Source organism: Heterodontus francisci, chromosome 26, assembly GCF_036365525.1.
Source record: "Heterodontus francisci isolate sHetFra1 chromosome 26, sHetFra1.hap1, whole genome shotgun sequence".
Lineage (NCBI taxonomy): Eukaryota > Metazoa > Chordata > Chondrichthyes > Heterodontiformes > Heterodontidae > Heterodontus > Heterodontus francisci.
Window position 1 is genome coordinate 50,534,740 of NC_090396.1, and position 23,732 is coordinate 50,558,471.

The following is a 23,732-nucleotide window of genomic DNA, read 5'->3' on the forward strand; positions in this document are numbered from 1 at the left end:
ACCCGACTAAAACTGCGATATTAAATGCATACGAGTTGGTCCCTGAAGCCTATCGGCAAAAATTTAGAAATGCTAAGAAAAGACCTGCCCAAACTTTTATCAAATTTGGAAGAATTAAACACATGGCTTTTGATTGCTGGATACGATCTCTAAAATTAGAACTCTCCTATGAAAATTTGAGAGAGATAATTCTATTAGAAGAATTCAAAAATAGCATTCCCATTAATATGAGAACCCATATTGAGGAGCAAAGAATTACAAGGGTGAGAGAAGCTGCTGCGATGGCAGACAACAATGAGCTTACTCATAAACCCTTAACACGGGGAAACCCTTTTCACAATACTTCCCAGAGGTTCAAGAAGGACAGAAAGTGGGATAGTGACAAAAGATGAGGCACTAGCAAAAGAGAAACCAAAAGAGAGAATTCAGGAAGCCCTCCGACAGTAAGGAAAGAATGTGCAGCAGGTAGGTGTCTTCCACAGACCTGTGTATTCCCATTGCAGTAAAGCAGGGCATGTGAAAGCTGACTGCTGGAAGTTAAATTTTGTAGTTCACAAGGCCAGCCTAGAAAAGGGTGCCGAAGCAGACAGACAAGCTTGTGGCCCTAACCACGGTAATGAACCTCTTAAAGAATACCGCCAAAGGTACGGCAGAAGTAGAAAAGATTCCTGAAAGTTAGCAGGGTTTTGTTTTAAAGGGAAAGGTGTCCCCATACCCGTCTAATGCGACAGGCAAATCCACTGTCCTGCTCTGAAATACAGGTGCAACTCAATCTTTAATGCTGGGTAAAGGCATGTCTTTTCCACTGGAGAGCGTTCTCAAGGCAAAAGTTCTGGTAAAATGCACTGAAGGATACATCAGTGCCCTTGTATTGGGTCCACTTGCAGTGTGACCTAGTTTCTGGACCTGCTACTGTAAGGATTGCCCCTAGTCTGCATATGGTCGGAAAAGATTTGCTACTTGGCAATGATTTGGCTGGGTTTAAAGTGGTAGCAGCCCCAGTGGTCTTAGACCAGCCAAATGAGGCCAAGGAGACAGAACAAATACAGGAGGACGTCCCTGGAATATTCGGCGACTGTGTAGTAACCAGGTCCATGGTTAAGCAAGTTCCACCAGAGAGAGCTGAGCCCAGAATTCAGTCAGATGGTCTGGCTGGCTGAAACATTTTTTGGAGATTTAGGGGAAGAAAAGGAGGTATATAGTAGACCCTCTTTAATGGAAGCCTAGCAGGCAGACCCAGATTTAAAAAGAATAGCACAGACCGCCTGTTCTGAGGCAGAGGCAGAAAAAATGCCTAAGTGCTATAATTTTTAAAATGAAATAATCATGAGGAAATGGAGACCTCCACTGCAACCTGGAGAGGAAGAGTGGAAAGTGGTCCTCGAAATCTTAGTCCTCCCTCAGTATCGCAGGGAGATCCTGCAGGTTGCCCATGAAATCCCTATGGCTGGGCAAGTGGGTATCAGAATGACTCAGGCCCGGATAATCCAACATTTTTATGGGCCTCAAATTCACAAGGATGTGGTTAGATTTTGTAGGACCTGCCATACCTGCCAGGTTGTTAAGAAAACACAACATACTATCAAGCCGGCTCCACTAATCCCCATCCTTGCTTTCGAGGAACCCTTCAACAGAGTTTTTGTCGATTGCCTGGGACCGCTACCCAAAACTAGGAAGGTTACCAATACCTCCTAGCCATCATGGATATGGCCACACAATTCCCAGAAGCCATACCCTGGAGGAAAATTACCACTAAAGCCATAGTCGAGGGCCTGATCTAGCTTTTCACCTGATAAGGGCTGCCCAAAGAAATTCAGTCCAATCAGGGAATAAATTTCATGTCCCTAATGTTCCAAGAGGTCATGCACAACCTTGGAATTGGCCAGCTGAAGTCTTCAGCATCTCACCCGCAATCACAAGGGGCTCTGGAACAATACCATCAAACCCGAAAAAACATACTCAGAACCTATTGTTGTGAATACCCCCACAATTGGGACAAAGGGCTTAACATTTCAGCTGTTGCTACCAGGGATTCCCCAATAAATCCACAGGCTTCAGGCCATTCGAAGTGATTTTTGGACATGAAGTGAGAAGCCCCCTAAAATTGAACAAAGAAAAATTCCTGGATCAAAGGGAGGAAAGCTCACTGCTAAATTACATGTCCACCTTTCAGGAGAGAGTTTTAAAGCCTGTGCAGAAGCGAGAGAACACCTTAGAATCTCTCAAGAAAATATGAAAAAGCAGGCCGATAAAAAAGCTTCAGTTCAAGAATTTAAACCAGGGGACCAGGTCCTGGTACTGTTACCATTACAAGGCAAACCCTAAAAGCCAGATTTAGTGGCTCATACAGTATAAGGAAAAAGGTGAATGACTTGAATTACTTGATTAATACCCCAGACCAGAGGAAAAAGCAAAGACTGTGCCACATCAATATGCTAAAATAATACCACAGTCAGGAATCAGACAGACCAGCAAGTGTGTGTCAGGCAGCAAGAGCAGTAGAGGAGAACAGCCCTGGCAAACTAGGCGAGAAAGGCAACCCAGAAAGTTCTCAAATTGAACCCCCAATGTAAAATTGAAAAATACAGAATATTAAGGAGACTAAACACCATATTGGACTATCATTCTGACTAGCAGAGTCAGGACCCAACAACACAACTAAAGGAGTTAGAGGACATTTGTAGAGACAAACTAGGTGGCACAATCCTTAACAATACATGGAGAGGTAGGAGAGGCCCCACCTATAAAACAGAACCCATACAGACTGAGCCCTGATAAATTGGCTCAGGTCTGCAAGAAAGTCCAATACATGCTGAGCAACGATTTAATTGAACCCAGCCAAAGCAGCTGGAGATCCCTTATTGTACTTGTACCCAAACCCGACAGACCAACCAGACTTTGCATTGACTACCACAAAGTCAACGCAGTAAAAAGAACAGATTCCTATTCAATCCCCCATATTGAGGACTGCATCAACTGAGTAGGAAACTCCACCCACATTAGTAAAGTGGATCTACTCAAAGTATGCTGGCAAGTTCCCAAGACCACCCAAGCAAAAGAAATCTGAGCATTTGTCTCGCCTGACGGCTTACTTCAATGCACATTAATGCCATTCGGTCTGAAAAATATCCCAGCCACGTTCCAGAGATTAATGGACCAGGTGGTAGTTGGTTTAAACAACTGTGTCATCTACCTGGATGACCTGTTAGTTTACAGTGACACCCAGAAAGACGACTTGAACCATTTAAGAGACCTCTTTAAGGGTTTACAGAAATCTCACTTACTGGCCAACTTAGCAAAGAGCGAATTCACTAAGGCTAAAGTAACCTATTTAAGCCACATTGTAGAGCAAGGTCAGGTGTTGCCAAGGGCAGAAAAGTGCAAGCTCTGGTAGATTTCTCCATTCCCAAAACAAAGAGGGAAATAATGCGTTTCCTGGGAATGTGTGGTTGCTACAGAAAATTTGTTCCAAATTTCAGCACCCTAGCTGCACCTTTAACTGACTTGAAGAAAAGTGCAAATGTGATGTGGTCAGAGCAGTGCCAACTAGCTATTGAAAAGTTGAAGGCGATCTTAACAAATGACCCAGTATTGGCAGCTCCAAATTTTAACAAACCTTTTAAGATGGCTATGGACACCTCACCAGGAGCAGTCTTACTTCAAGATGACAGATCAGGCCTTGAGAGGCCAATTGGCTATTTCTCAAAAAAATTAAACAAATATCAAAGAAAATATTCCACAATAGAAAAGGAAGCATTAGGGGTCCTACTAGCCCTTCAACATTTCAAGGTTTATGTCAAAAATGGGCACCGAGAAATTCAAATCTACACTGACCACAAACCCCGAATATTCCTGGAAAAATTCAAAGTTAAAAGTGCCAGACTGTTTCAATGGAGCTTACTTCTCCAGCCATTCAACCTGAAAATTGTATATCTAGCTGGGAAGAACAACATTATAGCAGATGCCTTATCTAGAAAGTAAAACAATGCACGACCAAAAAGCCTGCGAAGAAATCATGGCTGAAATCCTGATGAATGGACAGAATGAATGCGTGTATCTGTGTACTACTCTATTTCTTACTTTCTTTCTGGGAAACACGATTCAACAAAAAAAAAAAAGAACCAAGTTTTCATTTTTTTCCCTTTTGTGGGGAGATGTCACGCTTGGAAGGAGTTGTGCAAAAATAATGAATGGCAGAAATTATGAAATGGAAAAGTAAAAAACTGTAGCACTTGACTATCCAACAAAATGGAAGAGGTCAGGTGATACATCAAACCCCCCCAACCCACCCACCCCACCGGAAATATACATGTTTGTCTGCTGAATATGAAACTTGTTAACCTAGTCTAAATTAGCTTTGTGGAAAATCCATTGAAATTGAAAGGAGCCCATTACATATTGATGACTTTCTACAGGAATGAACTAACAAAGACATTTTGCAGACAGCCTGTCTCTGTGGCCAAGGCCACCACAATGGGTGCGAAGAACACCACTTTATCAAAAATGGACTACAATTAGAGGCCACAGTGCATCAATGGCTCCCATATCCTGGAGCATTGAATGGTCACCACAGGGGAATGAAACCTTAGTTACCTGACCAAAACTCAAACTTGAGGGTTTTTACTTTAAAAGGTAGCCTTCTGACAAAAGAGGGAGATCAGCCAAGGAAGGCACCGAAAGCCACATTCCAGCAAAAGGCTGAGAGATCAGTTCAGTTAATACTATCCTTCAACTTGCTAAAGAGAAATTAAAAGGTGACTTTTTTTTTTTTAAACTCCCCACCTGTGAAAGTAATCCAGGAATTTCCATCACAGTCTCTGGACTGAAGTTTTAACCACGAGAAATCTACAACAGCTCAGCAAGTTCAATACTACAAACATCCAGGCCTGCACCTTTGAAAAGACTTCCCTCCTGGGTAGATTCAACAGGTTCCTGTAAACCACGAACTCTTACACCACTTGGGACTTTAATTGCATCTTACCTTTTTCCTTTATCTATCTATCCTTATGTGTACATGAATGAGTGAGTGGGTGAAGGTTTGTGAACAATTCGGGTTTTGCTGTTTAAATAAAAATTTAACTTTCTTTTTTTTTTTAAAACTTAGGAGAAAATCTGTTGAGGTCTGTTTATTTGGCAAAAACACTCAGGGACTAAACACCATTTAAAAAAAGTACTGCTTACAGTCAGTTGGGTGGCAAAAAGTGGAAGTCACACACATTATTTCCCCATCAGTCCATAACACCAATAAAACATGAAAATCTGCTTCTAACTATTTCCCAACATCTTTCCTATCACTGAGAAAACTAGATCAATGATCAATTACCATAGTGCACAGTTCCAATAAGGTTCAAAAGAACAATAAAGGCAATATAAATCCAGAAACAGCAGTTAGAGGGCATCAACATTGACATTTGCAAGTTTGCAGAAGTAGGAAAAGCTGAGGGAGGCATGGTCCTCAGAAAAGACGAGATAGGGTAGGATATACTGCAATATGTGGATTTCAATACAGTAAGAATACAGGGAAGAAGGAAGAGGAGAGCATACAGAAGTAATCTAACTTTTTTTAAATTATGCTCTAATCTGCAATAATACATGGCAGAAAAGAGGCAAAAGTCAGCCAATAAGAGAATTAAATTTAATGTTAATTAAAAAGTAACATACTGAGAGGGCTGGAAATCCAAACTAAAAATCAGACAATGCTCTGTTTCTTTCTCCACAGCTGCTGCCTGACCTGCTAAGCATTTCCAGCATTTTCTGTTTTCACTAATGTTGATTGATATTGGTATTCCAGATAGCCACAGATATTTCCCCCAACATCTCGTCTGTGACAAGCCTAGTTATCCCACAAGGTTGAAATCTTAGATAATGACAAAATAAGACAGAATTCTTCTTCAAATCTTATTAACTTTAATTATCTAATTCAGCTCAGTTTACATGACCAGGTACAATTTAAACAATTAAAAACATTAGACAATTTAAGTTTAAGCAGCAACATCTAAACTCCGATATTTGCTTTAAATTAGGATGAATGAATGGATTAGTTTCTGATATGGCTTGATGCGAGATCTTTCATTCTGAACTAATGCTAGATTTGCCCCATATAAACAAATACATAAAGTGTAAGCAGTTGACTGGAATTCCACAATCTCTGCTGTTCAAGGTAAAACATAAAATAGCAATAGCAGATTTCCTATGGTCTTGTTTAGAAACAAAATGGAAAATAAAATTTATGTCTTTCTTTCTGCAACAATATCTCGGTTTATCTCCCATTCTAACTATATCTGTCCCTTTTCATTCCCATTCTTTCAATCCCAAATGTTGCAGAAAAGATAACTGGGTTTTGTAATATACAGCTCATTTCAGCTCTCACCAGTATTTCTCAAAGTCAGAACAGCCTACTAGGAAAGAAAAAGTCCTGAGACAATAGTCCAGCCTTCTTGTGCCCGTTGGCCATAGAATTCTGTTTCAAGTTCGATCCCTCAGGTAGGAAGTTTCACATGAAATGCATGAGCCACAGGTTCAAAGAAGGGGCGACCTGATTGAGGTATACAAAATTATGAGGGGCATTGATAGGTTAGATAGGAAGAAACTTTTTCCCTTAGCCGAGGGGCCAATAACCAGACGGCATAGATTTAAGGTAAGGAGCAGGTGGTTTAGAGGTGATTTGAGGAAAAGGTTTTTCACCCAGAGGGTGGTTGGAATCTGGAACGCACTGCCTGAAGAGGTGGTAGAGGTAGGAACCCTCACAACATTTAAGAAGTATTTAGATGAGCACTTGAAACGCCATAGCATACAAGGCTACGGGCCAAGTGCTGGAAAATGGGATCAGAATAGTTAGGTGCTAGATGGTCGGCACAGACACGATGGGGCGAAGTGCTTCTGTGCTGTATAACTCTATGACTCTAAAGAGCTCTTTTATCTGAACAACCTTCAGAATCCAGCACCAACAAAAGAATTTACAGGTGACCCCTGCATTTGTCCATTTAATTTCTTTGAAATAATTTCTTAACTTGAAAGATTTTATGTAAAAGTACAGAGAGATAACATTTCCTAGCTTCTGGATATTCCACAATACTTTTATAGTTATGAGTTAGTCAGTTTTTAACATGCAACAAAACTAAACCACAACTGAATCTGTGCAGTTCTAGAATGAAGAAATTCACAAACAACTCCGAATTTTGAATTCAATGACTGGGACCAATTTACTGAATCCCAAAGCATTAAAACCCTCAAAACATAGCGACTGACATTTACATTTAGTACATTAACCTTATTAACTAAGCTAGTTTCCCCAAGAACAAAAGAAAGCAAACCATTTTGAGGAAACAGACATCTGTTTCTATTCTTAAAATTTTATTTTCTATAATATTACTACAAAATGACAAACAAGAGGCTTATTTCCAAAATTATGTCCCAAACGACCACTTGCCTCAGAATAACTAGCTCTCCCTGATGTGCTACGAGGTGCTTAGATTGTGGACTTCTGCAAGATGCCTACCAATAATATTCGATAATTAGCTGACTAGAGATACTGGGAGAGCATTATTTCAATGTCAGAATCCGAAGGATGAATTACAAAATTATTTGAGGTATTTCAAATCTTATCAAAGTTATGAACAACAAGTTTTACCTGTCTGCAGGTATGATCTGGAAGGAGACAAAGTGCTTGAGCATTGATATGGCAAAGCATCAGAGAATAATAAATTTGCTAAGTCCTGCCAAGAGAAAAGGAGACATTAATCACTGGGCTCAGGGACTCCATGACCCTCATGGCAGACTGATACAAAAGGTGAAGTCACACGGGATCAGAGGTGAGCTGGCAAAATAGATACAGAATTGGCTCGGTCATAGAAGACAGAGGGTAGCAGTGGAAGGGTGCTTTTCTGAATGGAGGGATGTGACTAGTGGTGTTCCGCAGGGATCAGTGCTGGGACCTTTGCTCTTTGTAGTATATATGAATGATTTGGAGGAAAATGTAGCTGGTCTGATTAGTAAGTTTGCGGACGACACAAAAGTTGGTGGAGTTGCGGATAGTGATGAGGATTGTCAGAGGATACAGCAGGATATAGATCGGTTGGAGACTTGGGCGGAGAAATGGCAGATGGAGTTTAATCCGGACAAATGTGAGGTAATGCATTTTGGAAGGTCTAATGCAGGTGGAACGTATACAGTAAATGGCAGAACCCTTAGGAGTATTGACAGGCAGAGAGCTCTGGGCGTACAGGTCCACAGGTCACTGAAAGTGGCAACGCAGGTGGATAAGCTAGTCAAGAAGGCATACGGCATGCTTGCCTTCATTGGTCGGGGCATAGAGTATAAAAATTGGCAAGTCATGCTGCAGCTGTACAGAACTTTAGTTAGGCCATACTTGGAATGTTGTGTGCAATTCTGGTCGCCACACTACCAGAAGGACGTGGAGGCTTTGGAGAGGGTACAGAAGAGGTTTACCAGGATGTTGCCTGGTCTGGAGGGCATTAGCTATGAGGGGAGGTTGGATAAACTCGGATTGTTTTCACTGGAACGACGGAGGTGGAGGGGCGACATGATATAGAGGTTCACAAAGTTATGAGCGGCATGGACAGAGTGGATAGTCAGAAGCTTTTTCCCAGGGTGGAAGAATCAGTTACTAGGGGGCATAGGTTTAAGGGGAGAGGGGCAAAGTTTAGAGGGGATGTGCGAGGCAAGTTCTTTACACAGAGGGTGGTGAGTGCCTGGAACTTGCTGCCGGGGGAGGTGGTGGAAGCAGATACGATAGCGACGTTTAAGAGGCATCTTGACAAATACATGAATAGGATGGGAATAGAGGGATACGGTCCCCAGAAGTGCAGAAGGTTTTAGTTTAGGCAGGCATCAAGATCGGCGCAGGCTTGGAGGGCCAAATGGCCTGTTCCTGTGCTGTACTGTTCTTTGTTCTTTGACACTCTTTGCTGTGCATCTCTCAAAACATGCACATAAATTAATCAGCATCGCACAGAACTGATATTCTATAAGTTTCAAACATTAGTTATTTGAAAGCCTGTAAAATGACTGGCGAACAACATTGATTGATCCTAGCCTTTAGAATGTAAATACCTCTGCAGTTGTTCGCACCCTCTGGTACAGGGCATTTCCATGAAGCAGATCTGGAGGCCCACTAAAAACTAGCAGGAAAAAACAAAACAATCCAATAAATAATCAGAAGCTACACAAATGAGAACAGTCAGGGGCATGAAATTTATTCCAAGAATGAGAAGGACCTTATAACTGAAAACATTGATCATTGAGTTATTGTTTTATTCATGAACAAAATAACTACTCTAATGCAATTTGTGTTTCAACTCACCACAATTAAAAAATTAAGAACATAAATTGGCAAGACATTTAATAAACAGCTAATTTTAGATAATGAAAAAAACCCACCCAGATAAGGAAAAGGGATTTGCTATGCAGGGTTGTAAAATGAAAGCGAGAAATAAACTTGAGCACCAAGATTCTCAAATCATCACTTGAAATAAATGCAGGAGGTTATTCTGAGATTGTCCATAGTAAGGTCTGACTGTAAGGGTACAGTTTCAAGACTCAAATATTCTCCAACAGCCATGTGCAAGAAGGGGGCACAATTTAAAAATAATGGGGTCTCCCATTTAAGACAGAGATGAGGAGATTTTTTTCCTCATGAGGGTTGAGAGTCTGTGGAACTCTCTTCTCCAGAGAGCAGTGGAGGCACAGTCATTAAATGTTTTTAAGGCAGAGGTAGACAGATTCTTGACAAACAAGGGAGTCAAAGGGTAGGCAGGAAAGTGGAGTTGTGTCCACAAATAGATCAGCCATGATCTTGTAGAATGGCGGAGCAGGCTCGAGGGGCCGAATGGCCTACTCCTGCTCCTAGTTCGTATGTATGCTCGTAAAATAATAAGCATATTGTCACTCTTAAAAAATTTCAGACAGCCAGTACCTTCCTTTTCACATTTCTATTTGTTGTCAAGCTATCAATGTACGGTAATATAGAATGGGTTTTTTTACTCGTTGATGTTGTTTGACCTTCATTTCTCAAAACTAAATATCTTTTTTGATCTTCCATTATTTAGATTCTCTTCTGGAAGTTTATTTTGCTTGATGTCTTTGTGTGTTGCAAAACAATTATCCAAGTAAGATTTTGATTACTACTACTCCTGGCATTTAGCTGTCTTTTTCTAAGCTTTAGTTTAACCCAATACCTATCTGTTGGCTAATTTTACTCAGTACTTTCTTTAACCTTTAGTTCATATTCACTAAAGCTTTGAAATTACTCTGTGGGATAATAGTGTGCCTACACTTGAAGCAACTGTCTATAATTTTTAGTTTAGCAGAGAGTTAATCTGAAATAAATGGGTTAATGCCTCCTCCAAAATTGTGGAGGGGAGTATTTCAGGCAACTTGTTAAACAGTCAGGTATTGTATACAACAATGGAATTTAGACCCTAAACATATCTACATTGTTCAAATTCTTTACAAGGCTTGTCATTCCTTTTTCTGATCTATTACGTTTGAGTTTATTTTCATGGTTCACATTGACTGATCTCAGCTTTTGAAAAAACTTTAGTTTTGCTTGCCTATTCTTTTATTCAGCTTGTCTTTTGATAATGATATGCTTAAAATGCCCCTTTCTAGGCTGTAAAGCCTGGCTCGGCTATAAAATTAAAACCCGACCCGGGCCCGACCAAACAACAGCCAATCCGAACCCGACCCAGAGTCCTTTCATTTTTTTTAAATGCCCAACCCGACCCCGACACAGGTAGTTGGGTTTGGTCGGATAGCCGGGCTTTACTGCAGAGTGCGGAGTCCGGACTGCACGTTTCCTGCCTTGACGTCCTGAATGTTCATTTGAAGATTACTTCCCGGAGCAAGGCAGTACTGTCCACGTCCAGCCCGACCCGACCCAAGCCCGAATGCTGGACCCAGAAGAGAGACCTGACCCGAACCCGACACGTCATCCGGTCTGGTCGGGTTCGGGTCAGGTAGCCACGCTTTACTAAGCTGTACTCTTCCCAAGGTTTCTCTCTATCTGATCCCAATGGATTTACCTTTTTTAAAATCCTTCCACATTCTCCTCTTATGCTAACTGATTCTCCTTTCACCCTTTGAGAGTCATGGCCTCACTCGATACAGCATTATTTTTTCTCAAAGCCTTTACATGATAACAAAGCATCTTCATATAGGTTTTTATATGTATTTTTAGAAGACATTTTGGCCCCCTTGTTTAATCTGACAATATTGCTGTACCACAGTGAATAGTCACAACAGATGTAATTATGACCTCATCAACAAATCATTGTTATTCAATGATCTAATTTACCTAAACTGTGAAGTGAAAACAAGCATGTTTCACAGTGTAATCTGCGCTTTATTGCACAACAATTCAGAATAACTCTAAAGTAAGGACACCAAAATTCCATGGAGGCATTGCTGAAGACCCAAGACAAACCTAAATTTTTTTCACCCTTTTAGCAATGCTAATGGTAGCCTTGGTGGTAATTTCTGTGGAATATCTTCACTTGGCCAAACATTAAATTAATCTAACTGAAATCGGAGAGGAAATAATTCATTTTCTGTGAAGTTACAACTTTTGCCAGTCAAAAAATTCTTCCTTGACCACCTTTTCCCCTTCAAATCGCAGGTAATCATTTTAATTGGACAACTGACAGTCAGTGAAGGTTTGATTATTCAGCAGATATTTGCATACCATATCAGGTACTCTGCTCATCAGCACCAAGAGCTCAAAAATCTCTGAAAAATTCTGCACCTATATAAACATAATCTCACAGATCTTACTTTTCACAGATATAAAACGCAATATGTAAAACAGAAACAACTTGTATTTATATAGCACCCTTAACATAATAAAACATCCCAAGGTGCTTCACAGGAGCACTAACAAAATGCGACACAGAGCCACATAAAAAGATATTAAGGCAGATGGTCAAAAGCTTGGTCGAAGAGATAGGTTGTAAAGGAGGAAAGACAGCTGGAGCGGTAGAGAAGTTTAGGGAGGGAATTCCAGAGCTTATGTCCTTGGCAGCTGAAGGCATGGCTGCCAATGGTGGAGCAATTAAAATCGGAGATGCTCAAGAGGCCAGAATTAGAGGAGCACAGATACCCTGGAGGGTTGTGGAGCTGGAGAAGATTACAGAGATAGGGAGAGGTGAGGGCACGTAAGGATTTGAAAATAAGGATAAGAATTTTAAAATTGAGGCATTGCTTAACCGGGAGCCAGTGGTAGGTCACAAGCACAAATGCAATGGGTGAATGTGACTTTGCGCGAGTTCAGACATGACATCAGAGTTTTGGATAACCTCAAGTTTATGGAGGGTAAAATGAGAGGCGCCAGCCAGGAGTGTGTTCGAATAGTCAAATCTAGGGAAAACAAAGACATGGATGAGGGTTTCAGCAGCAGATGAGCTGAGGCAGGCGCAGAGTTGAGCAATGCTATGGAGGTGGAAATAGGCAGTCTTAGTGATGGTGCAGATATATGGTCGGGGGCTCATCTTGGGGTCAAATATGACACCAAAATTGCAAACAGGCTGGTTCAGCTTCAGAAAGTTGCCAGTGCTTTAAAAGTTTTAATTGTACAGTTCACTCTTTGAATAACTGCAGCAAAAATCACATTTTGTTTAAGTCATAAACCCTGGGAGCTGAATAAATGATAAGTGGCACACTTTAACTGTATTAGTTTCATTAGGTGAGGTCCCTTTTCCAAATATAAAAGCAACATTGATTTTTTCCATTTTTACATAACAGAAGCTAAGCGTGACAAAATACAATGATACACAATAACCTAGCTACTTTCAGCACTGGGAGTGTCCAAGCTGCTAAATCAAAAGCTACTGTCTGCAACTGTCAACCTGAACAATGCATCAATGATTTAGATATATACCGGAAATGTCTGCCAATACCACCTACAGACATTCCAAGGTGGCTGTCAGACAGATTTTTTTGTATTAATTGTAGTTGGCCAAGAGAAGAATTCTAACAAACTGAACAATAAAAGATAAGTGGTCTTATTCAGCCTCCATATGCTTTCATTGCCTGTGTCAGAACTGCTGCTGCTGGGAAGTTAGATTTTAACAGGAGAAAACTGATTGGATCCCTCTAACTCAGTGTAATAAAGTCAAAAGTGTGCCAACCCAGTGTTGTAGCACACTGAGTACCAACATACTCCACTATACATACTCGAAGCGATTGATCTCAGTTTGGAAAGATGCCAAGCTGAGACCAGCTGTTTTCGTACAGGGAGAAAAGTTTCACCTGTGGCTGTGGTAAAATATCTCCCAGGCGTGGTGTCAGAGATCTGGTAGAGATCTTTTTGACAACTGCATTCAATTTAAATGAAACATAAACCTTTACCCTTTCCCCCTCTACATTTACTGTTTCCTATAAGTTTATCAAAGCCCAGCCACTTCTGCTTTTTAAAATGGATAAGAGTTGGATTAATTGTATCCCCTCTAAAACTTGCTTTTAACATGTGTCGGTTTTTATTTGTCATTTTCTTCGGGAGGGAAATGCACACTTTGCCCTTCTTTTATTCATTCAGTTCGCTGCCAACCGTTTCCACACTTTTAATCTCTGTGTTCAATGATCTTTGATCTCTAGTTTCATCATTTTATTTCCGCTGATTTTTTTTTTTGTTTTAGGAATCTCAATGTTGTCTCAGAATACCCACTCTCATGAGAAAAAAAAAAACTCAATACAGGGACCAAGCTGAACAAACTTTTATCTATCAATTGGTTTCAGATCTTGCTTCCCCAAAATCCGGCTCCAGTTATATATTTTTTTCAATCCATTGCTTGTTCTTTTTTCTTTCTCTCATTGGGTTTTCTCTTTCACCTGAGTAATTAACACAAGCTTGTTCAATAAGTTTGCATTTGATTGAGGTACGCCCATTAACTACATATAAAATATATGTAGGGCAATAAGGACGGGGCGTAACTACTGGTACAAACAATGGCAGATATGGAGGAGTTCCTGGCTTGATGGGGAATCTATACAAATGGTATATATATATATATATACACACACACCCACGCATATATATATATATATATATATATATGCGTGGGTGTGTGTGTATATATATATATATATGCGTGGGTGTGTGTGTGTGTGTGTATATATATATATATATATATATATATATATATGCGTGGGTGTGTGTGTGTGTATATATATATATATGCGTGGGTGTGTGTGTGTGTGTGTATATATATATATATATATATATATATATATGCGTGGGTGTGTGTGTGTGTATATATATATATATATATATATATATATATATATATATATATATATATATATATATGCGTGGGTGTGTGTGTGTGTATATATATATATATATATATATGTATATATAAATGTGTACGCACATTTGTTTTTGCATAATTTTAGTAACAAAAACATAATATATATATGCGTGGGTGTGTGTGTATATATATATATATATGCGTGGGTGTGTGTGTGTATATATATATATATATGCGTGGGTGTGTGTGTGTATATATATATATATATGCGTGGGTGTGTGTGTGTGTATATATATATATATATGCGTGGGTGTGTGTGTGTATATATATATATATATATATATATGCGTGGGTGTGTGTGTGTATATATATATATATATATATATGCGTGGGTGTGTGTGTGTATATATATATATATATATATATGCGTGGGTGTGTGTGTGTATATATATATATATATATATATATGCGTGGGTGTGTGTGTGTATATATATATATATATATGCGTGGGTGTGTGTGTGTATATATATATATATATATATATATATGCGTGGGTGTGTGTGTGTATATATATATATATATATATATATATATGCGTGGGTGTGTGTGTGTATATATATATATATATATATATATGCGTGGGTGTGTGTGTGTATATATATATATATATATATATATATGCGTGGGTGTGTGTGTGTATATATATATATATATATATATATGCGTGGGTGTGTGTGTGTATATATATATATATATATATATGCGTGGGTGTGTGTGTGTATATATATATATATATGCGTGGGTGTGTGTGTGTATATATATATATATATATATGCGTGGGTGTGTGTGTGTATATATATATATATATATATGCGTGGGTGTGTGTGTGTACGCACATTTGTTTTTGCATAATTTTAGTAACAAAAATCAATGCCAATCTGTTGTGGCAGTCTTACCAAAGTAATGGTTGGCAATATGTCCAGTTATATGGGATGCCTGCATTGGCAATACGTGTTGTGAAATACATGTAGATATATAGTGAATATATAGGCCTTCACTGATGGATCACTGGGTAAATGTACAAACCCAATGTGATACTAGCACAGGAGCATCCCATTTGGATACCTAGGCTGCACTCAATTAACTGTCCTGAGTCAAACGGCAATAAACGTGCTTCCAAAATCAGCTGGAAGGGTAAACTCAGCCAGGATTCCCACTGATTGCCATCCAGTGACCCCTGCTGGAAAGTGCATGTTTGCAGACATCTCATGAATCAGGATCATGTTAGCTATGGTGCAACTGGATAGAGCACTGCTTCTTCTGCAGCACAAACAATGTTGGTCCCATTTAGTACAACCTACTTATGCGAAGCCAGATTTTCAGCAATGACATCAATGAAAACAAAGAATGAGCCACGATGAACACTGACCACAACATGCGTATGTGTTTGTCCAAAATACCTCCATGCCTCAACAGAATTGTTGCTCAGCACCAGCAACAAGTTTCACATGAAGTAAAACAAAAATAGTAAATATAGGTTTAATTGTATAACAACTTTTATACTGGAAAAAAAAAAAACTTGTGTTACAGGGGGCTCCGTGGAATTTTTTATAACCTGAAATGCAGGGAGGGGGGGCTCCTCAGAAGCCAATAAGGTTGAGAAACCCTGGGCGAGTGCATTTGGAAAAAGCGTTGGCTTGAGGTGTACGATAAGGATGAAAGATAATTGTGGGGGGGGCGTTCTGATGATACAAGACTAGTTTGACTTGCACAAACTTAAAAATCTTTTAATTTACCACCTATATAGTACTATACTATTTTTCCATTTACAACTGGTTACAGTGCTTTGATGTCTGGCACTGTATGCCATGGTGATCTTCTAAAGATAGATGATGCCATGTGTAAAGGTGAGGCAGTACTGAATGACAAATCTTGAAGTGTAGCCTTTCATATGGCAGGAACAGCCAATGATGCTGGAAATTTCACAATGTACTTTAGTATAATTGACACTTTAACAAAATTTAAATAGAATGGATGACCCAGCTATTGAGTGGTTCCAGGATTACCTTCCCAAATAGAAGGCAATAGGTTCCAGTCCCATGAAGTTCCTTACAATTGGGTAAGTTCACCAAGTCACTTTGTAGAGTACTATATCAAAATATCTCAAATGTCAAATAAATTCATTAACTTGATCCATCTTACCCCAACACAGAATTCAATGAATCCAGTATGTAGACTTTACTGCCTGGGCCAACCTTCCTATTAGGAAAGGCTGCTGGAAGGCAAGTTAGCTTGATAAGAATAAACATCTTTTCAGTAATCCAGAGAAAGTAATTGACAATCTATTCTATTGATCGTTATTGACCTCCCAATCAAGGTTAATACAAACAGATTTCTTTGCATTCACTGTGAGAGATGAATGTGTGGTGACAAGTACAAAACAGACAATCATCATAGCTTAAATTCACTTTTAGGAATTAGAAGTGGAAATATTGGATGGAACTTTCAAATTCAGATGGAAGGAGCTTGGCCGCCCATTAAACACTCTGTTTTTTGTCCCTTGAAAGTCCAGTGGGCTGTATAATAAGCGCCAATCTGCTACCACCTGTTTTACATACTAAAGTTGAAAGTACCGTTCTATTTTGTTAGACAATACAATGGGTGTTATAACAGCTTACCAGCTATTTTTAATTCCTACCTGTTACCTCTTGAATAATGGTAGCATTCCTCCGAAGCTCCAGAGTAAATTGAGGTGAACCATGACTACATACATGCCGCAAAATCTTGAGAACCTATGAGCACAAAGATGGAGCAGACAGTTTTATTGCACGCCGAATGTAAGCCAGTGCAGTGTCTAACACAGCACAATGTCTATTTTTCTCTTTGTAACTGAAGCGGACGAGAACCAGCGACAATAGAACCTTTTTTATGCATGGATTAAAACCCTGTCTGACTTTTATGCAAGCGGACAAATTATGACACTTCTCAGACAGGTGGTGCACTATATTTAAATACTTACAGAACTTATTTTTAAAAAATTTACATTTCATCACATTGTTTTGCAAGACTTTTGCAATTGTTTCATTTACCAGCTACTCCTCAGTTGTATTTGTCAGGCAATAAAGGAAAGAAATTCCAGAGAGATCGTTGAAAATCAAGAATCCCAGTTAGGTTGGCTTTTCTTGACAACTGCACATTTTCTTTGTTTCATGAAATGTGTACAACCCATTTTTATTCTCAACTTGTTCTGTTATTTTATTAGCAGTATTTTGATATAAAATAACACTAAAGTGTTCACTTTTGTAAAGCTAAAACCCAATTGCTGCTATAAGTGATTTACCAGATTGTTAGATTGAAGTATCCATTTAAAAATCAACCTTCTGTACTATTCAGAAGGGAGAATGGAGGTGTGAGATAGGACATATAAATTAAATATTCCTCAATCCATTGTCCACTTATTCAAAGGTTGCAATATCCTGGGACAGAAATTTTTTCTTGGTTGGCTCAAGAACAACAACTACTTATATTTATATAGCACATTTAACATAGTAAAATGTTCCAAGGTGCTTAACATTTTTGACACAGAGCCACTGACGGAGAAATCAGGAAAGATGATCAAAAGCTTGATCAAAGAGGCAGATTTTAAGGAGCATCTTAAAAGAGGAGAGAGAGGGGTAAAGAGACAGAGAGGTTGAGGGAGAGAATTCCAGAGGTTACGGCCTACTTCGGCAGCTGAAGGCACAGTCTCCAACATTGCAGTGATTAAAATCAGGGCGCGCAAGAGGCCAGAATTGGAGGAGCTCAGATATCTTAAAAGAACAAGCAAGTTAAGCATATTGTACAATTTTATAATAACAGATAAATAAAATCAGACAGAAGAAACGAGAATGTAAATTACGTATTAAGTGGCAAAGTGCTCAGGTAGCAGAGCAGCAAAGAGATATGGGAGTTTTGGTAGATAGGTTGTTCGATAGGGTTTGCATAGAAGTCCAATGAGATGTTGAAGTTGTATCTGGTTTTAGTGAGGCCCCAGCTGGATTACTGTGTTCAGCTTTGATTTCCATAGTACTGCACAGAAGTAGAATTGCTGCAGGGAGTCCAGAAAAAAGTGCTCCTAGGATGAACGTAGAGGGCAGACTCTTGCAGAAGAATAGTCTACACAGGGAATTAATTCTCTGGAGAAGAGAAGGAATGGGCTTGATGAACATCTTTAAGCTTTACATAGGTATGGAGAATTGGAGCCAAGAAAGTTCTTTAATTGGACACAGGATTCGAGGACTAGACCATTTGGGCAAAATTGTTTTTTAGTCAAAGGGAAATAAAATTGTGAAATATGTTGCAAGGGAATTATGGAAGGAAAAAAAATCAGAACAATTTTTTAATATATATATTAGTTCCGGGATTAGGGTAAGGAAATGGATGGGAGATTTGGAAGGGTAGGCTAGATGGTATCCCTAAACACTGTGGGGGTTAAACTGGATAACCCCCAAAAAAGGGTGCAGCAATTGCAATGCTCCATTAAGCAGCACTCGTGCATTGCAATTCAAGACGTCAGATTCAAGCTGCCTGCTATCTTAAATGATTGCTGCATGCAGCCAGTGCTCCCCGCGCTATTCATTGGCTGCATACATCAGCAAGGTGCCCGATAGTGCGAGTGCCTGGTGCTATTGAAAGGCAGCCCACAACTCTTAAAGGAAAGGTGCACTGTGGTTGGAATAGGTGCTGGCAGTGGATTCAGAAGTGAATCCGTGCTCTGTGAGAGTGAAGAATGGCTGACCCTAGTAGAGAGTGAGCACCAAAGTTTTATGATATTGCACTGGAGGCCTTAGTGGAAAATATGGAACGAAGGAGAAATATCCTGTATTCACAGAGGGGCAGGATACCCTCCAGCAACATGCTCAAGAGGCAGTGGGAAGAAATAGTGGCAGAGGTCAATGTCAGGTGTGCTGCTCCTTGAACATGAACACAGTGCATGAAGAAGCTTAATGATCTCACATGAGGTGTCAAGGTAAGATCATTTGCAAATGGCATCTCCTATCAACTACACCACTAGCTTCATCCATTGCTCAATTCACTACACCTCCGTTGCTCACCTTCCAACAATCTCTATCAATCAGGATCAAACCCTACTATTCGTATGCTTTACCTCACATTCATACACTTAGCACTGTTGCAAGTCAGGCCTCCTCCTGAAGTCCCCAGCATCACAGATGCCAGATTTTAGCCAATTCGATTCACTCCGCGTGATATCAAGAAACGACTGAAGGCACGAGATACTGCAAAGACTATGGGCCCTGACAATATTCCAGCAAGAGTACTGAAGACCTGTGCTCCAGAACTTGCTGTGCCCCTAGCCAAGCTGTTCCAGTACAGCTACAACACTGGCAATGTGGAAAATTTCCTGGTATGTCCTGGACACAAAAAGCAGGACAAATCCAACCTGGCCAATTACTGCCCCATCAGCCTACACTCAATCATCAGTAAAGTGATGGAAGGTGTCATCAACAGTGCCATCAAGTGGCACTTGCTTAGCAATAACCTGCTCAGTGACGCTCAGTTTGGGTTCCGCCAGGCGCCACTCAGCTCCTGATCTCATTACAGAGGTTCAAACATGGACAAAAGAGCTGAACGCAAGAGGTGAGAGTGACTGCCCTTGACATCAAGGCAGCATTTGACCGACTATGGCATCAAGGAGCCCTAGCAAAACTGAGGTCAATGGGAATCAGGGGAAAACCCTCCGCTGGCTGGAGTCATACCTAGCGCAAAGAAAGATGGTTGTGGTTGTTGGAGGTCAATCATCTGGGCTGCAGGGGTTCCTCAGGGTAGTGTCCTAGGCCCAACCATCTTCAGCTGCTTCATCAATAACCTTCCTTCAATCAATGTCAGAAGTGGGGATGTTCGCTGATGATTGCACAATGTTCAGCACCATTTGTGACTCCTCAGATACTGAAGTAATCCGTGCAGAAATGCAGCAAGACTTGGACAATATCCAGGTTTGGGCGATAAGTGGCAAGTAACATTCGTGCCACACAAGTGCCGGGCAATGACCATCTCCAACAAGAGAGAATCTAACCATCTCCCCTTGACATTCAATGGCATTACCATCGCTGAATCCCCCACTATCAACATCCTAGGGGCTAGCATTGACCAAAAACTGAACCGGAGTAACCATATAAATACCGTGGCTACAAGAGCAGGTCAGAGGCTAGGAATCCTGCAGCGAGTAACTCATCTCCTGACTCCCCAAAGCCTGTCCACCATCTACAAGGCATAAGTCAGTAGTGTGATGGAATACTCTCCACTTGCCTGGATGGGTGCAGCTCCAACAACACTCAAGAAGCTCAACACCATCCAGGACAAAGCAGCCCGCTTGTTTGACACCCCATCTACAAACAAACATTCACTCCCTCACACCGATGCACAGTGGCAGCAGTGTGTACCATCTACAAGATGCACTGCAGCAACGCACCAAGGCTCCTTAGACAGCACCTTCCAAACCCGCAACCTCTACCAACTAGAAGGACAAGGGCACCAAATGCATGGAAACACCACCACCTGCAAGTTCCCCTCCAAGTCACACATCATCCTGACTTGGAACTATATCGCCGTTCCTTCACTGTCGCTGGGTCAAAATCCTGGAACTCCCTTCCTAACAGCACTGTGGGTGTACCTACCCCACATGCACTGCAGTGGTTCAAGAAGGCAGCTCACCACCTTCTCAAGGGCAATTCGGGCTGGGCAATAAATGCTGGCCTGGCCAGCGATGTCCACATCCCATGAATGAATTTAAAAAAAACTCAACCCACAGACTGACAACCCACAATCTGACGGGGCGGCACAGAGGTGCAGTGGTTAGCACGGCAGCCTCACAGCTGCAGCAACCCGGGTTCAGTTCTGGGTACTGTCTGTGCGGAGTTTGCAAGTTCTCCCTGTGACCATGTGGGTTTCCGCCGGGTGTTCTGGTTTCCTCCCACAGCCAAAGACTTGCAGGTTGATAGGTAAATTGGCCATTGTAAATTGCCCCTAGTGTAGGTAGGTGGTAGGAGAACTGAGGGTAGGTGGGGATGTGGTAGGGAATATGAGATTAATGTAGGATTACTATAAATGGGTGGTTGATGGTCGGCACAGACTTGGTGGGCGAAGGGCCTGTTTCAGTGCTGTATCTCTCTATGACTACACACTGGCAGCTGTTCAGGCACACTGCCCAAACATATTGCAGGACGCCCACTGGCAAACTTACCTCTTATTTGCAGAAGGTGGCACATAATAGGAGGCAGTGGTAAAGAACTGTGGTAGGACAAGTGCACCTGCACGTTTTAACCCCAATGGGGGAAACAGTGCTGGCCCAAATGGGAAGGAGCATTGCTGAGGCCATGGCCACTGGCGGTGCTGAAGCAACTGATGAGGGTATCTGCACACCCAATCCTCCTTCTCTTATCTTACTCCATACCTCAATCTCTTCTAAGTGAGAAGCTGCAGAGGGTGTAGGCACACATTTTTTACTTTCTCCACTCCCCTCATCACAATCTAACTTGTCTCTTTTTCATTTCAGATGGCCAAGAACTGAAACCTGCTCAGTCAGTGGAGGTAGGGGAAAAAGAAAGTGAAGGTGAACAGACGTCACTCAATTTCGCCATTGATTCCCTCGCTCAGATACTGACATTATTTGAGGGTAAGACAGAGGAGGGATCAGCATGTGCTGAGACCCTGGGCACAGTATTCAGAAGCCAGGGTAAGGGGATAGGATCGTGCAGCTACCAGCTAGTTGGAGGGTGAGGTTGCACACTAGTTCTACTGCACAGAAGTTAGATGAGGACTTCAATAGGCCAGGCTACTGAAGACAACTAATGGGTATACATACTCAAATGTTTGGTGCACTAGAAAGCCTACCAGAAAGCCTGCATTCTGTAGGCCATTCAATTCAGCAAACGTATGGATCGTCCAAAATTGATCCTATGTCAACTGGCCTCAGCAGATTTAAGGTGGGACTCTGATATACAAACAGATGGACATTGCTGACTCCTTTCATTAACATATTGTTTGCCTTTGCTCTGTGACCTTTTGGTCAGCTATGTGGCCTGGTCCAATCTGCACCTTCTCCTTTCATTAACATATTGTTTGCCTTTGCTCTGTGACCTTTTGGTCAGCTATGTGGCCTGGTCCAATCTGCACCTTCTCCTTTGTTATCTCTTGCCCAACCCCCACCTCACTTGTTTATAATCTGTGACTTTTCTAATATTTGTCAGTTCCGAAGAAGGGTCACTGACCCGAAACGTTAACTCTGCTTCTCTTTCCACAGATGCTGCCAGACCTGCTGAGTGAATCCAGCATTTCTTGTTTTTGTTTATGGCAGACAATTAATTGTGTTACTGAGTCCTGAGACAGTTGATTGTGTTACTGGATCTGTGACAACTGACTATATTACTATGGTCTTGAGAATCCCCTGCCCAGGTGTAAGAAACTGCTGAGATGGTAAAAAGACAAGGTTAATGTGATAATGCAACAAAGACTCTATATAAGCTGGCCTCCCCACAAAAGAACACGTGGAGAAGAAACCAACAAGATGAAGACATCAAGACGACACCAGGAAGCGACAGCAGGTTGGTCACCTACTGTCACGGGCCTACTACATCGCTGGAAGACTGACTGAGTAGGTGGTAGTACATATAGAAGACAACATCGGGTCTGCAGACAAGCAAGAAGTGACACCACGCTGGTCACCTACTGTCAGGGACCTACTCCATCGCTAAAAGACTGACTGAATGGGTGGTAGTAAGGATATATGTATATATATTGATGAACTTGTAATTGAAGAACCTGTACTGTGTTACAAGGAACAATAAATTAGATATCAATTGAACCAATCCAACTTGTGCAGTCTACATTTGTTCCCATGCATCTCGGTATTAATTCGAGTGTCCAAGAACACTGGAGGCATGTTAGCCTTCAATTCAATTTCAAGGAGTAATGAGTCCAACAGCAACTTGGTACAGGGCTTTGTGCACAGCTTACAGCCCATCCTTTCCAACATAGTCACCTCCATCAATACATCTGTGGAAACCAGCATGGTGCAGCTTCTGATGGGCAATGTCTTGGCTTCCACTGTAGCACGAGCAGCTTCCACCAAAGGTTGCAGTGGAAACTTAGACTGCTGTCATCATGGCTTGGGATTCCAGTTCACAGGGGCTTCAACGGCATCAAAGCAGTCCATCAATCTGCTCAACACGTTACTAAGATTGCTGAGGCACTGTCCAGGGAGAGTGGCTCCATGCAGCACAAACCTGCTGTCCTCCTGAGGGAGGACAGCATTTGTGCTCCCACCCCTACCATTCCATCAGTGCCCTTTGAGCCAGCCAGCCCAGACTACTGCAGCCCAGGCTGAGATCGTCCAATGAGAAGCCAGAGCTACTCACCCTCCAAGACCAAACAACTTGGACTGGAATGTACATTTACGGTGTTGTGGAAAGAAGA

General features: G+C 41.2%; 1 protein-coding gene across 2 annotated transcripts in view; it reads right to left on the reverse strand.

The window, feature by feature from the left end:
• The window catches only part of tepsin (TEPSIN adaptor related protein complex 4 accessory protein), a 51,861-nt gene that overhangs the window by 11,853 nt on the left and 16,276 nt on the right, over positions 1 to 23,732 (reverse strand). For both annotated transcript variants that reach the window (XM_068058192.1, XM_068058194.1), the window contains 3 exons: positions 16,960 to 17,053; positions 9,073 to 9,140; positions 7,631 to 7,715 (listed from right to left, as the gene is read on the reverse strand). In XM_068058192.1, the coding sequence (XP_067914293.1) occupies positions 7,631 to 7,715; positions 9,073 to 9,140; positions 16,960 to 17,053 (247 nt within the window). The remainder of the gene's footprint in view (positions 1 to 7,630; positions 7,716 to 9,072; positions 9,141 to 16,959; positions 17,054 to 23,732) is intronic.